At 43.4% G+C, this 15,345-nt stretch overlaps 1 protein-coding gene across 1 annotated transcript in view; it reads right to left on the minus strand.

Annotated features, from left to right (window-relative positions):
• LOC126176396 (cuticle protein 38-like) overlaps window positions 1-12,961 on the minus strand; it is a 72,064-nt gene extending 59,103 nt beyond the window's left edge. Inside the window, exons 1-2 of the mRNA XM_049923554.1 lie at window positions 12,953-12,961; window positions 7,213-7,416 (exon numbers count right to left, since the gene is read on the minus strand). Of these exons, the coding sequence (XP_049779511.1) occupies window positions 7,213-7,416; window positions 12,953-12,961 (213 nt within the window). The remainder of the gene's footprint in view (window positions 1-7,212; window positions 7,417-12,952) is intronic.
• Between the last annotated feature and the right edge of the window lie 2,384 nt (window positions 12,962-15,345).

A 15,345-nucleotide genomic window follows, 5' to 3' on the forward strand; every position in this document is an offset into this window, starting at 1 on the left:
AACGTGACAGAGGCAGCTATTAACGTATGACAGATTGACAGGGAGGGGGGGTTACCGCAGATTGCCCTAAACCTCCCCAATTCCACAAGGGAAAAACCGACCACCCAATTCGCCACCTTCCCGCGGGTGGGCAAACGGAGAAGAATGGTGGGACGACCCCAAAACAAAGCGGCTGGTGACCTCACCAAGAAAAAAAGTAGAATTTAACAAGTAAATGAAACAACATGTCTCCAATCACTTAACTTCTAATAAACTGCGATTGCTGGCGAAGACCTGATGCAGCACCCCCAACGCTCTCCCGAACCGTCCGCTGCCAGCCGCTTCAACGGACGCAGGAAGGCACGCCGATCTCCCGTCGCACGGCGTCGCAGCTCGCCCCGGCCAGCCCGATGTCGTGATTCCGCTCCTGTTGCTCACTTGTGAACCGCGAAGCCACTACCCATTTCTATACGGCGCTACCCACTGGACTTACGTGGGGACCTCACAAGCACCGACGCTCAAGACGGACAAGTCATCTCTTGTCTCAGTGCGCGACCAACCAACCGACCAATCCAACCGCCAATGACCGTTGCCCAAGCAACTCGAGCAGACTAGCGGCCTAAAGCGCAGACTCAGATGCAGGAACTCAGCCCCGACCGGGCGACCACTAGCTGAGTTCTGTTACTGGCGGAGTGGCAAGACTCTCATTTTCTAGCTTAAAGTCTGATCCAAACGACAGCCATAATCGCACTCCGACGGCAGACAGACACTGACTGCCCCACACTGAGTGCTGACCAACTTACTAGACTCGACTCGACTGACCTACTCTCCTCTACAGACGCAGACGCAGACGCACGTGACTGAGGGTTGTATCCTCTACTGGGGACGAAGTTCTAGCACTACTAGGGCGCTTCGCCTTCTTATATGGTGTGTTGATAATGTGGGTTAACATGGTGGTTGTGGTCGTTTCTTGGCTTTTGTGCTGTTTTTTTTTTTTTTTTTTTTTTTAAGGTTGAAAGGATAGTCAGAGCGATAGTAGAAGAAATGGGAAAACGAACGGCCCAATTGACCGGCCAGCGTGCTTTTTGAATGAAAGAAGACAGGACAGTAGAAGGGACAGTAGGAGTGTGAGGAAAACGAACGGCCCATTAGCTAGCCGGGAATTACGGTTAAATGACAGATTAAAGGAGAGGAGGAGGAACAGTAAGAGTTAAGTGAAAGCGAAAGGCCATTATCCTGGCCTCTTCTTCTTCATGGCGGCGTCTTGATGGTGGTGGCAAACAATCTTGAGGTGGTGGAGTGGGGGGGGGGGGGGGGGAGAGAAAGAAAGAAGTCCGACAGTGACAGATGAAGAAGTGGAAAAAGGAAGGGCCTGTCATATGATTAGGCCAACATTGAGGACGGTGTGGGTGAGTGGGGGGTGGCGTGCTGTGGGGGGGGGGGCGGGTGAATGACATGACATGTTGGGGAGATGATCGATGATGTGAGGGAGAGTAGTTGTCATGAGATGAGGTGGCTAGTGCATGCGATATCATGGGGAGCGGAATAGAAGGTCAGGCCATCGAGTGGTGGCTAGATGGTGGACACGGGTACCCAGGGAAAGGATTGAGGGATTAGGAGAGTGACGGGTTTGTTGGTAAAAGGAAGTGGCTGCGGAAAGGATGCGGGTACGAAGAAGCGGCACCTCGGCCAGGATGTGGAGCTCTTGGGTAGGGAAGTCGAAGGGGAGGTGGAGGGCACGCCGGAGAGCCCGGTTCTGGACGGTTTGGAGTCGGCGGAGGTGGGTGGGGGCAGCATTGCCCCACACCACCACCGCGTATTCAAGGATGGGGCGAACAAGGGAGGTGTACAATCTAACTCCTCTACAGAGCTCATAGCGCCCCTTAAATGCACGTGAACAGGTAACCTTTCCGCTTTCCCACCAGAGGGAGACACCAAAGTTGCGATTACCACAGCGGTCCCACCGCCAGAAACGGAGGGCGACTGCTTCACACAAGGAACTGTGGCGCGCTCTTCAAAACAGCAATTTTTTTACCACGGCTCAGAAATGTATGAAGCTTTCATTTACTACCGATGTAAAATCTAACCAAAAGGTCTTTCAAAAACCCAAAGAAGTTCTACTACAGTAAACGCTAAACGCTGTCAGTGGCGCTAGAGTTAGAATCATCCTGAGAAGAGTGTTACAAGAGGTCTAGAAAACTACAATCCAATATCAATGAATCTTAGAGCATGTTATGAGCTCAAACGTAATGTGGTATTTCGAACAAATGACCTTTTCCATGGCAACCAGCATAGATTCTAAAAATGGGCTTACACTTCTCGTATGATACCTGAAATCAATCGAACATATGAATCAAGTAGATTCAGTATTTACTGACTTCCGAAATCCTTTGATTCTGTACCACGTAAAGGGGTATTAACGAAAATACGACCAAACGGGATATGAAACGAAATTTACGATTCATTAGGGGATTTCTGTGTTGACAGGAGGTATATATTGTCTTGGATGGAATCACGTGTCAGATGTAAAAAACAGTTCTAGCCGTTCCAAGGGGGAAATGGGATGTAATACTTACAGTCCATGTTGATTTCAGATGTCATACAAGGAAAGTGCAATCCCATTAGTAGACTCTATGCTGGTTGCCATGGAAAAGATCATTACGTTCGAAATACCACATTACGTTTGAGCTCAGAACATGCTCTAAGATTAATTGATTTTGGCTTGTAGTTTTCTAGGTTTCTTGTAACACCCTTGTCAGGACGGACGATTCTAACTCTACCGCCACTGACCTAGAAGGCTATAACTTTGGTGCTACTGACAGCCTTCACATGAGCAGAATTTCTTTGTTTTGTGAAAGGCCCTTTGGTTGGATTTTATTGTGGTAGACATTGAAGGCTTCACGCATTGCCCTTTTAACAATCTAATATATGAAACTTCTGTAACCCCATTTGTGCAGCAGTCGCTGTTTGTTTAGAGATTTCTACACAGAGCCTCTGTACTGTGTAACATCCCTCCCGAAACGAACTGTTCTAATATTTACGTATCCATCCAGTGCTTGATCAATACGTTTTGCACATGATCTCATTTTCCATAACGAGGTATTGTTCCAAAACAAGCTGCATTAATGTTCAGTCTAATCTTGATAATATTTGAGAATAGTACTAAGATTTTCATATGCTACAACTGTTTATAAATGTAAAATTTTACTTCACAAAACGCAGAAACGTTGTATCCTATGACTGCAGCCTCAATGAGACAGTTGAGGTCCGTCAACTTATACAAATATCATTACGTATGATTCTGAAATGGAATGTTCACGTAGGTTCGGTAATAGGTACAGCATATAACAAACTTCCGTTCATTGCTAAGACAGGGGAAAACTCATGGATCTACAAGTGATATTGCTTGCAAGATGTTGATTACAAAACACTCATGCGAGCCATTTTGGAATGTTGATGAAGTGGAGCACTGATAATCACTTGAGTATTTCACCCGCAAAGAAGCATGACTGAGATACTGAAAAAACTGAAATATGGAACCGTCTCGCGGAAGTCAGTATGCATTGTTACAAAGGCTATATTAAGTGAGAGCCATAGGAATATAGCTCAGACCCATAGAAATCGCTCCCATAAAGACCACTGATACTACCTGCAGTGTACACGGAAGCTATCTTACTTCCTGTGCTCCAGACGCATATGGACCGGGGATAAAGAGCTCAATATGTGATACAATGCAAAGTGGTCTTCGCTTCGCAAATAAGGATAATATGTAGGTACATATGCATAAAAAGACATTCCAGAATCAGTGTGAAGATATCATGGTCTTCGCTTCGCAAATAAGGATAATATGTAGGTACATATGCATAAAAAGACATTCCAGAATCAGTGTGAAGATATCATGGAAAACTTGTATTTAAGTGTTTTGAACGTCTAAATGCGCGGCCTGTACGCTGATTACTGTGCCGTCGGGCAAGGATGACCTCTTGGAGATGAATTAAAGCGCTGGTTCTTTTTCAAAACTGGGCTTTTCTTACAGCGTTATACCTCATCTTTATTAACATATATGAAAAGCGAAATATTCTTTTAACAGCAACTCGTCTTTCAGTTTCTTATACTTCTTTTAATGAAGAAAATGTGTAATATGACGATGTCTCACAGTTATTAGGTGTTGTCGTGGTAATACACAAATTCTCATTGGAAGATAATGCCTTAAATATCAGAGTTGTCGATTTGGTATAACTTCCTGTGGCTTCTCTGGCTCAGTCAAGACTAGTTCCAGGATGAGTTCCACAGCAACGCCGCCTCCAGCTCCTTCCTCAACCTTGTCCACGTCTTACGACGACATTATCAACGATAGCATAATAGCTAACCATGAAATTTTTTCATTATAAACAATATATGTACGCAGCTCAGTTTTCACACTCATATCCTACATGTTGTTCCTCTCTATTCTGAAATGGCTGATACTAAAGTTATATTTTGAAATAAAACGACATGTTTATTTTAGACTGCAGTACCAAAGAAAGTGGTATAGGCATCCGTATTCAAATATAGAGATATGTAAACAGGCAGAATGCGGTGCTGTGGTCGGCAACGCCTATATAACACAAGTGTTGGCGTAGTTGTTAGATCGGTTACTGCTGCTACAATGGCAGGTTATCAAGATTTAAGAGAGTTTGAACGTCGTGATATAGTTGGCGCACGAACAACAGGACACAGCGTCTCCGGGGTAGTGATGAAGTGGGGATTTTCCCGTACTACCATCAAATCTCAAACATCGCTGCGGCCGGAAAAATATCCTCCAAGAACGGGACCAACGACGACTGAAGAAAATCGTTCAACGTGACAGGGGTGCAACCCTTCTGTAAATTGCTGCTGATTTCAGTGCTGGACCATCAACAAATGTCGGCGTGCGAACCATTCAGCGAAACATCATCGATATGGCCTTTCTGAGGCGAAGGTCCACTCGTATACCCTTGATGACTGCACGGGCCCTGCTTGTCAGCAGGTGAGGCTGGTGAGGCTCTGTAATGGTGTGGGGCGCGTCCTGTTGGAGTGACGTGTGACCCCTGATATGTCTAGGTACGATTTCGACAGGTGACACTTGCGTAAGCATCCTGTCTGATCACCTGCACCCACTCATGTCCATTATGCATTCCGACTGACTTGGGCAATTCCAGCACGACAATGCCACACCTCACATGTCCCGGACTGCTACAGAGCTGCTCCAGGAATACTCTTATGAGTTTGAACACTTCCGCTGGCCACCAGACTCACGAGACATGAATGTTATTGAGGATATCTCGGATGCCATGCAACATGCTGTTCAGAAGATCTCCACCTCCTCGTATTCTTACAGATTTATGGACGGCCCTATGGGATTCATGGTGTCAATTCCCTCCAGCATTACTTCAGACGTTAGTCGAGTCCATGCCACGTCGTGTTGCGGCACTTCTAGATACTCACGGGGGCTCTGCACGATATTAGGCAGCTGTACCACTTTATTTGTCTCATCAGTGCATGATGGACTCCTTGCACTATTAAAAAAACCTTCCTGGCTGTCTAGTGTAAGATGTGACATTTTCTGGCAATGCTGCATACCTTATTCGCTTCAATGATGACGGTGTGTGAATTGAACAGATGATGAGCTTTAATTGTCTAGGGACTATTTTCATCAGCTATGAAGATAACCATGGAGGTGAAAAATCAAGTGACAAACGCAGTAAGGGTAGCCGGATGTCTGCAAAATATTGTATGGAGGAATAAATTTATGACAACTAAGGAGAAAGAAAAATATAAGACACAACTGGAGGTCCTGTTGTGAGGTATGCAGCAGAAACTTGAGCAGAAAGGAAAAAGATGAAACAAAAGTTAACGACAGTGGAAACAGAGGTAGACAGATCTAAAGAGTAACCATGTGGGACAAAAGAGCAAATGTGTCGATAAGGGAACAACTTAGAAAACAAAATGCAAATAAATATATGGACTCCCACAAGACTAGCTAAAATCTGCAAACATCGATAACCTCGAGGGAAATGACTGTACAGACGATGTGTCTCAAGTGATGAGACAGTAGCTGATCCAGTATATTCACGGATTGAGGCAGAAAACAGGGGCAAACCAAGTCCGCAGAAGAAGAAGAAGATGGATACTTACAGAAATCAATACCAAGTTTTACACTGAGGTCTCCCAAAGGCCAATACTGTGGTAAGGAAATATCTCATTTCAGTAAGATGTCGCTGGTGCATAGCATAGTAATTACCAAACATCATATTGTTTCTCGAGTAGAACTCTCGAAATTATCTACAAACTGTATGCTGTTATGTATGAAGGAGAAGCCTATAATGTCCAGTAAGCCAAATTCATTCCCCATCCTTATCCAACTGACAATGAGGGAGTGATGTTTCACTCTGTGCGGCTGATCCCGGCGGAGGTTCGAGTCTTCCCTCGGGCATGGGTGTGTGTTTGTCCTTAGAATAATTTAGGTTAAGTAGTGTGTAAGCTTAGAAACTGATGACTTTAGCAATTAAGTCCCATACGATTTCACACACGTTTGAAAATTTTTTGATGTTTCACTATTGAAAATCCCATCACAGAAAAGATAACAGAGGTCTTCCATTAACTTCAGCACTTCGACTGCCAGGTCACCAGTTACAGTCTCTTGTGAATGCTCGTATATTCATTGATATACAAGTAACACGTAGTAACTGACTTTCTAAAAATACTTTTGCTTGATTTACTATTGTATGTTCCGCCAAATTCACTGCAATAACACTTACATTGACACGTGCTTCCTCTCATATTTATTTGATATTTTGCTGTCGTCTGTGACAAATTGTTTTTAATTAATCTTGACAAATCTTTGACTTCCTGACATGATTTTATTACCAGATCACGAAAATTATTATTATTATTATTATTATACACTACATGTAAAACCCAAAGACATCTGTAGATCAAAATGAGAAAATTTGTTTTCCACGTTCTTGGTATGATATCTTATTCTTATTATTATTATGTGTGACTTTTTGCAATAAACAGTGAATGGATATGCAGGGAATGTCATGTATGTTCTAGTTTTGTTTCAGATGGAAGACAATAAAACACTATTTATTGCTAGTAAGATGATTTTATTTTTTGTTAAATATAGGTGTGTCAATCAAGGGCTGCTTATTTGTAATAAAAGGCGGGAGCTGCGTGGTACGCGGCAGCGACGGCAGGGGCAGCGGCGACGACGGGGGCGGCGGCGGCCACGGCGAGTCCGTTGAAGTTCTGCGCGATGTACTGCGAGCTGTGCGCCGTCACGACAGCCGGCGCGGGGGCGGCGTAGGCCACGGGAGCGGCCGCCACCAGGGGGGCGGAGTAGGCCAAGGGGGCCAGGCCTGCCTTGGGGGCGGCGCTCACGCAGCAGGCGGCCACGACGACGATCAGCACAAGCTGTAGCAGATGTGAATGAAAAGATACAGAGAGTGATCGCAGTCCGAGAAAGCAGAAATCACTCTACAGCAGAAGTACTGCTTTAACACTGTTCCGAGTATTCAGAATGAAAACACAAGGAAGATTATGTGTTATAGGAGCTGCATCAGAATGAAAATCATGAACAAATACGGTGTACTGTAGCAATTTTCACTCATAACATTAGTAGCCAAGTCTTATCATAAACAAAATTTGTGAGGTAAGGTGTCTATAATCAGAAATTTCATTTGCGTCACGTGATCAATGAGATTTTCACTCTGCAGCGGAGTGTGCGCTCATATGAAACTTCCTGGAAGATTAGAACTGTGTGCCGGACCGAGAGTCCAAATCGGGACCTTTGCCTTTTTCGGGCAAGTGCTCTACCAACTGAGCAACCCAAGCACGACTCACGACCCGTCCCCATAGATTTACTTCCGCCAGTACCTCGTCTCTTACCTTTCAACGTTCACAGAAGCTCTCGCATGAAACTTGCAGAACTAGCACTCTTGGAAGAAAGGATATTGCAGAGACAAGGCTTGGCCACAGCCTGGGGATGTTTCCAGAATGAAATTTTCACTCTGCAGAGAAGTGTACACTGATATGAAACTTTCTGGCAGATTAAAACTGTGTGCCGGACCTATGCCTCTCTCGAGCACGTGTTCTACCAACTGAGGTACACACGCACGACTTATGAAGAGAGCTATTGTGACGTTTGGAGGGCAGGAGCCGAGGTACTGGCGGAAGTGAAGCTGTGGGACGGGGCGTGAGTCGTGCTTGGGCAACTCAGTTTGTAGAAGGTCCCGATTTGGACTCTCGGTCCAGCACACAGTTTTCATCCGCCAGGAAGTTTCACATCTCTTGATGATGATTCCTATGAGATCGTGTACATACCTTTACCAAGTCTTATGATAAATAGATTAAAACAGAAGTAACTGGTCCGCAGCTCGTGATCGTGCGGTAGCGTTCTCGCTTCGCGCGCCTGGGTTCCCGGGTTCGATTCCCGGCCTCGTGATGACTGGGTGTTGTGTGATGTCCTTAGGTTAGTTGGGTTAAAGTAGTTCTAAGTTCTAGCGGACTGATGACCATGGATGTTAAGTCCCATAGTGCTCACAGCTATTTTTTGAGGAAACTGCAAAAAGGTGGGAATTTAAGGAGATGGGACCTGGATAAACTGACTGAACCAGAGGTTGTACAGGCTTTCAGGGAGAGCATAAGGGAACAATTGACAGGAATGGGGGAAAGAAATACAATAGAAGAAAAATGGGTAGCTTTGAGGGATGAAGAAGTGAAGGCAGCAGAGGATCAAGTAGGTAAAAAGACGAGGGCTAGTGGAAATCCTTGGGTAACAGAAGAAATATTGAATTTTATTGATGAAAGAAGAAAATTTAAAAATGCAGTAAATGAAGCAGGCAAAAAGGAATACAAACGTCTCAAAAATGAGATCGACAGGAAGTGCAAAATGGCTAAGCAGGGATGGCTAGAGGACAAATGTAAGGATGTAGAGGCTTATCTCAGTAGGGGTAAGATAGATACTGCCTACAGGAAAATTAAAGAGACCTTTGGAGAAAAGAGAACCACTTGTATGAATATCAAGAGCTCAGATGGAAACTCAGTTCTAACCAAAGAAGGGAAAGCAGAAAGGTGGAAGGAGTATATAGAGGGTCTATACAAGGGCGATGTACTTGAGGACAATATTATGGAAATGGAAGAGGATGTAGATGAAGAGGAAATGGGAGATACGATACTGCATAAGGAGTTTGACAGAGCACTGAAAGACCTGAGTCGAAACAAGGCCCCAGGACCAGACAACATTCCATTAGAACTACTGACAGCCTTGGGAGAGCCAGCCCTGACAGAACTCTACCGTCTGGTGAGCAAGATGTATGAGACAGGCAAAATACCCTCAGACTTCAAGAAGAATATAATAATTCTAATCCCCAAGAAAGCAGGTGTTGACAGATGTGAAAATTACCGAACTATCAGTTTAATAAGTCACATCTACAAAATACTAACGCGAATTCTTTACAGACGAATGGAAAAACTGATAGAAGCCGACCTCGGGGAAGATCAGTTTGGATTCCGTAGAAATGTTGGAACACGTGAGGCAATACTGACCCTACGACTTATCTTAGAAGAAAGATTAAGGAAAGGCAAACCTACGTTTATAGCATTTGTAGACTTAGAGAAAGCTTTTGACAATGTTGATTGGAATGCTCTCTTTCAAATTCTGAAGGTGGCAGGGGTAAAATACAGGGATCGAAAGGCTATTCACAATTTGTACAGAAAGCAGATGGCAGTTATAAGAGTCGAGGGGTATGAAAGGGAAGCAGTGGTTGGGAAGGGAGTGAGACAGCGTTGTAGCCTATCCCCGATGTTATTCAATCTGTATATTGAGCAAGCAGTAAAGGAAACAAAAGAAAAATTTGGAGTAGGAATTAAGATCCATCGAGAACAAAAAAAAAAAAACTTTCGAGATTCGCCAATGACATTGCAATTCTGTCAGAGACAGCAAAGGACCTGGAAGAGCAGTTGAACGAAATGGACAGTGCCTTGAAAGGAGGCTATAAGATGAAGATCAACAAAAGCAAAACGAGGATAATGGAATGTAGTCGAGTTAGCTCGGGTGATACTGAGGGAATTAGATTAGGGAATGAGACACTTAAAGTATTAAAGGCGTTTTGATGATGGTCGAAGTAGAGAGGATATAAAATGTAGGCTGGCAATGGCAAGGAAAGCGTTTCTGAAGAAGATAAATTTGTTAACATCTAGTATAGATTTAAGTGTCAGGAAGTCGTTTCTGAAAGTATTTGTATGGAGTGTAGTCATGTATGGAAGTGAAACGTGGTCGATAAGTAGTTTATACAAGAAAAGAATAGAAGCTTTCGAAATGTGGTGCTACAGAAGAATGCTGAAGATTAGATGGGTAGAACACATAACTAATGAGGAGGTATTGAATAGAATTGGGGAGAAGAGGAGTTTGTGGCACAGATTGACAAGAAGATGGGATCGGTTGGTAAGACATGTTCTGAGGCGTCAAGGGATCACCAATTTAGTATTGGAGGGCAACGTGGAGGGTAAAAAGCGTAGAGGGAGACCAAGAGATGAATACACTAAGCAGATTCAGAAGGATGTAGGTTGCAGTAGGTACACGGAGATGAAGAAGCTTCCACAGGATATAGTAGCATGGAGAGCTGCATTAAACCAGTCGCAGGACTGAAGACCACAACAACAACAATAACAATAACATGATAAATCTAATTTGTCAATTGAGGAGTTTAAGTTCACCAATAACTTTACATCCCCTAATGACGATCCCTATGAGATTGTGAACTTATTGTCGTTAGCAATAATATTTCCATTGCGATGTTATTAGACTAGCACAAAATGGAAAAAATGTATAAATTTGTCGCTAAAGTTGAGTTCCTCATCAGACATTCGTTGAGGTCATTGAAGAGTTGTTCTTCATACGCAGCCTTAAGATATTGCATCCTGTTGCAATCATATTTGATTTACTACACAGTAATATTTCGTTACTAGGATCATAGAGGATTTGTAAACAATTTAGAGATGTCGGAACGCTCTCGATGAACGCTTTCTACCCAATTTACAACTATTTTCCGCAAACATTGTTTCACAGTTTGAAAGATTATGTCGTAGAAGGGATGGCTGTTCCAAAAAATTTACCGTCACATGTGAGACATCTGATATACGTCACTGTGTAAGTGTATGGTATTGTAATGGGCATGTGCAGACAGTGTTGATCCTCTCTCGAACACAGCGGAATATGTCATTCACGACCGTTAGCAAAAATTTTTTACCAGACAGTCCATGAGCAAGGAAACCGGTTGCTGACACGTATCTCTGTCAGAGCAGTGAAATGCAGGGGTCGATTTATGGATTGGAACAATGTCATCTGTAGGCATGCGAGCTGATCCTACACTGATGTAAGTGATAATCTTTCATGTGTGTTGGTTGCACCATTATGAAGAAGACTGCCAAAAGATGCTGGTCAGTAACATATTGCACCAACTGCTGTCGTTATGGAATCAACATGATCTGTGTTTGAAGATCAAATGTCGTTGTGGTTTATGACGTCTCTGTTAATTAAACATTCAGTTCTGAACATTCTCTTAAGCAATACACGAACAGTTGTCACTACAGGTATCATACACTCAAAACTATCACACAGAAACGTAGAACAGAACATAGACTGTACCGTATCGTTCAAAATATTAGCTTCTGCACGGTATCTCATTACTTTTAGCAGTTTTGAAACTCCGTGTGATAATACTGTTACTTTAGCAGATGCAGCCAGCCTTCTTGCCACAAAACATCACCTTCGACTAGTGTCTACGGCATATCGTTCGTTAACTCCATACGGTGACCTCTCAAGCCATTTCCCCACTTAATGCATTTGCTTAAGGAGAATAGATCAATGAAAGATGCAGCGTAGTCTTGTGCGAATTCTATCTTTTTTTATATGAGGAGGAACTGCTTTTGTAGCTGGACAATACTCGTGCAGACAGTCTCCTGATTACCTGAATTGATCTGGAAGATATCCGACATCTTTGGTGGGAGCTACCACCGACTGTTTCTCCACCACCGACTGTTTCTCCATTGAGCCTGCGAGGAGAATGATAGCTCGGTGGGGCAATACTTACGACCTTGCCTGCATACTGATAAAAATCCCGGATCAGTTCTGACAAACATTGGGAATGGGGTGTTTTCTTCCAACGCGACGCCTGAATCACAATGATTCATTTACGCATGGTGAACTGTATATGCATGATACTAGTAAGATGCTGAAACCACTGTCCAAACCCACTTGTCGGTAAGGAGTATGACCATTTTTGACTACAGCGAAAATTAATCCGTCACGTCTTCCTTATAAGTAACATTTCCGAGCACGACTTCTCTACTCAACACGTAAGACATCACACAATGATACAAAGGAGGATTCTCCTTTAAACTCCTTGCCCGATAATATTCCATCACTAACTCTAAAAGACATATAGCAGATATATAATTAATTCTCCTGTTTACATAAACCGAGGGAGGTGGCGCAGTGGTTAGACGCTGGACTCGCATTCGGGAGGACGACGGTTCAATCCCGCGTCCGGCCATCCTGATTTAGGTTTTCCGTGATTTCCCTAAATCGCTCCAGGCCTATGCCGGGATGGTTCCTTTGAAAGGGCACGGCCGAATTCCTTCCCCATCCTTCTCTAATCCGATTAGACCGATGACCTCGCTGTCTGGTCTCCTTCCCCAAAACAACCAAATCTCCTGTTTACAATTTGATGGGAAAGCAAGTAGTGTATATCATGGAATCTGTATCACCATAATACTGAGCGAGACGGAGTCGCAATAATCAATAATTAAAACACATTCAACAAGTTTACTTTAGAAATTTCCCATTGCTTTTAGGGAAAAAGTCCATATTTCGTAATAGATGACTAAGTGCGCAACAGCAGAACACGGCTCGTGTAGCTTATTAAGCGCCCAGCAGCGCTAGACGTACCTTGAGCATGTTGGCGACGTCTGAGTGGACAAAGTGCTCAGTGGCTGAAGCGGCCAGCTTTTATAAGGGGCTGCTAGCGCCGTGGCAGCGATGGGCCCAACGTTGGCAAGCGACCAGCGCCTTGCATCACACGAACACACATCTCTCCGCAGCGAAGAGCTGCTTCACCTTGCTCCGTCAGCTAACGGCCAGAATTAACCAGTGAACGAGCTACTTGTATTCGAAAAATGAGTAATTAATTGCTTCGTTTATCATCCGTGACAAATCTGTTGGGTGCTTCAGTCCCAGGCTTTTTTTAGATTTCTGCCTTAGAAGTAGCGTTAAATCCACAATGGTCTATTTACAAAAAACATGGCTGGACAGATAAGTGATAAATTACACATGTTCTATGTCAGTCGCGCGAAATTTGAAGACGAGTGTGCTATTTGAAGAAAATACCAAAACTAGATATCCTTGGGTAGCAAACGAGATAATAAATTTAATTGAGGAATGGAGAAAATATAAAACTAGTGCAAATGTTAAAAGAGAATAGAGACCTCTAAAACGATATGGTAGTCAGTGCTAATGGCAAAATAGGACTGGCTGGAGGAGGAATGCAAAACTGGACAGGCATGCAAGACTACTGGAAAGCTGGATACACTCTATTGGAAAACTGGAGGACCATTGGAGAAAAGAGAAGCGCAAACAACAAGGGCTCAAATTGCGAGGTAGTATTGTGCTAAGAAACAGAGGTTCAAAGACGAAAGGAATATGTATATGATCCGTACAAGGGTAACGAAGACTGAGACAGTGTTGTGGAAGATGAAGTTGGTGAAGATAAGATAAGAGCTATGATATGGCGAGAAAAAGTTAACAGAGCACTGAAACATCAGAATCGGGAGATCGCCCATGAAGTGGAAAAAATAGCCGTACAATTACTGAATACTTGTGAGGTGCAATACACAGGTATTCCACTTCATATGCAGATTATGTGAGACCTGTGAAATACCGTCAGATGTCAGGCAATTCGTAAGACATTACAATAAAAGAAAATTTAAGATATGTTGATAATACCGAATCATCAGTTGAATAATTGTATCATATGACATGGTAGTTTGTAACGCTACTATATCGGTGCAGGAGAAACAGCGTGCTGTAATCCGCTTCGAATTCTAAAAGTTCGTCCACACAAGGAGCACCCTCTCCTTTAGCGTGACAATGTCAGTCCATACACGAGCGCTGCGACGTCTACAACAGCCCGACGCCTTGGGTTCAGTCTCATCGATCATCCTGCATACAGTCCCGACTTGGCCCCATCCGATTTTCATCTGTTTCCAAAACTTAAAGAACACGATCGAGGACTACACTGCGATAGTAATGAAGCTGTGCAAGCAGAATCTCCGTCAACAAAGTCAAATATTCTGTAGTATCAACAAACTGGTTTCTCGCTGGGAGAAATGTATTCGTCGCCTTGGTGACTAGGTTTAGAAATAAATAGGTAGACATGAAGAATAATGAAGTGGAATATTAAAAACATTTGTTTCATTTGAAAAGCTGTAAGACTTTTCGCATAAGAATTTCGGGGGCATCACCTTTCAGCACTTCCCTGTATAGTGAACACGGCGTGAATAATAAATTTGGAAGAGGCGTTAATCCTCAGCGAGAAGAAATAAAAGCTTTGAGGTTGGCCGATGACTCTCCAGTATCAGTTGAATGGAGTGCACAGTGTTTTGGAAAGAAATTACAGGAGGTACATAAACAAAGTTAAACGAGTAATGCAGTTAAATCAGGCGATGCTGAGGGAATTAGATTAGGTTCAAATGGCTCTGAGCACTATGGGACTTAACGTCTGACGTCATCAGTTCCCTAGAACTTAGAACTACTTAAACCTCTCTAACCTAAGGTCATTACACACATCCATGCCCGAGGCAGATTTGAACCTGCGACCGTAGCAGTCGCGCGGTTCCGGACTGAATCACCTAGAACCTTTCGGCCACACCTGTCCCTTTTGCTTGTCACTGCTTTCATTTACTCTCCGATTTTCCGGAGAAACTTCTCATTTCTTATTAGTCCATCTAATTTCCAACATCTTCTGTACCACCACATCTCAAGTGTTTAGATGTTCCCCTTTCCGGTTTTCTCACAGTCCATAAAATGCTGTTTTCCAAACGTCCATTCTCAGAAAGTGCTTCCTCAAATTAAAGCTTATATTTGAAATTAGTAGACTGCTCTTGGCCAGGATTGCCCTTTTTTCCACCTTCTCTGTCCCCCTTGCTCCGTCCATCATGAGTGATTTTGCTGTTTGCGTAGCAGCATTCCTTAACATCGTTTACTTCGTGATCCTCAATTCTGAAGTTTCTCACTTTTGTATTTCTGCTGCTTCTCATTACTTTCGTTTTTCTTTCAATTTACTC

Source organism: Schistocerca cancellata, chromosome 3 (assembly GCF_023864275.1).
Source record: "Schistocerca cancellata isolate TAMUIC-IGC-003103 chromosome 3, iqSchCanc2.1, whole genome shotgun sequence".
NCBI classification, from domain to species: domain Eukaryota; kingdom Metazoa; phylum Arthropoda; class Insecta; order Orthoptera; family Acrididae; genus Schistocerca; species Schistocerca cancellata.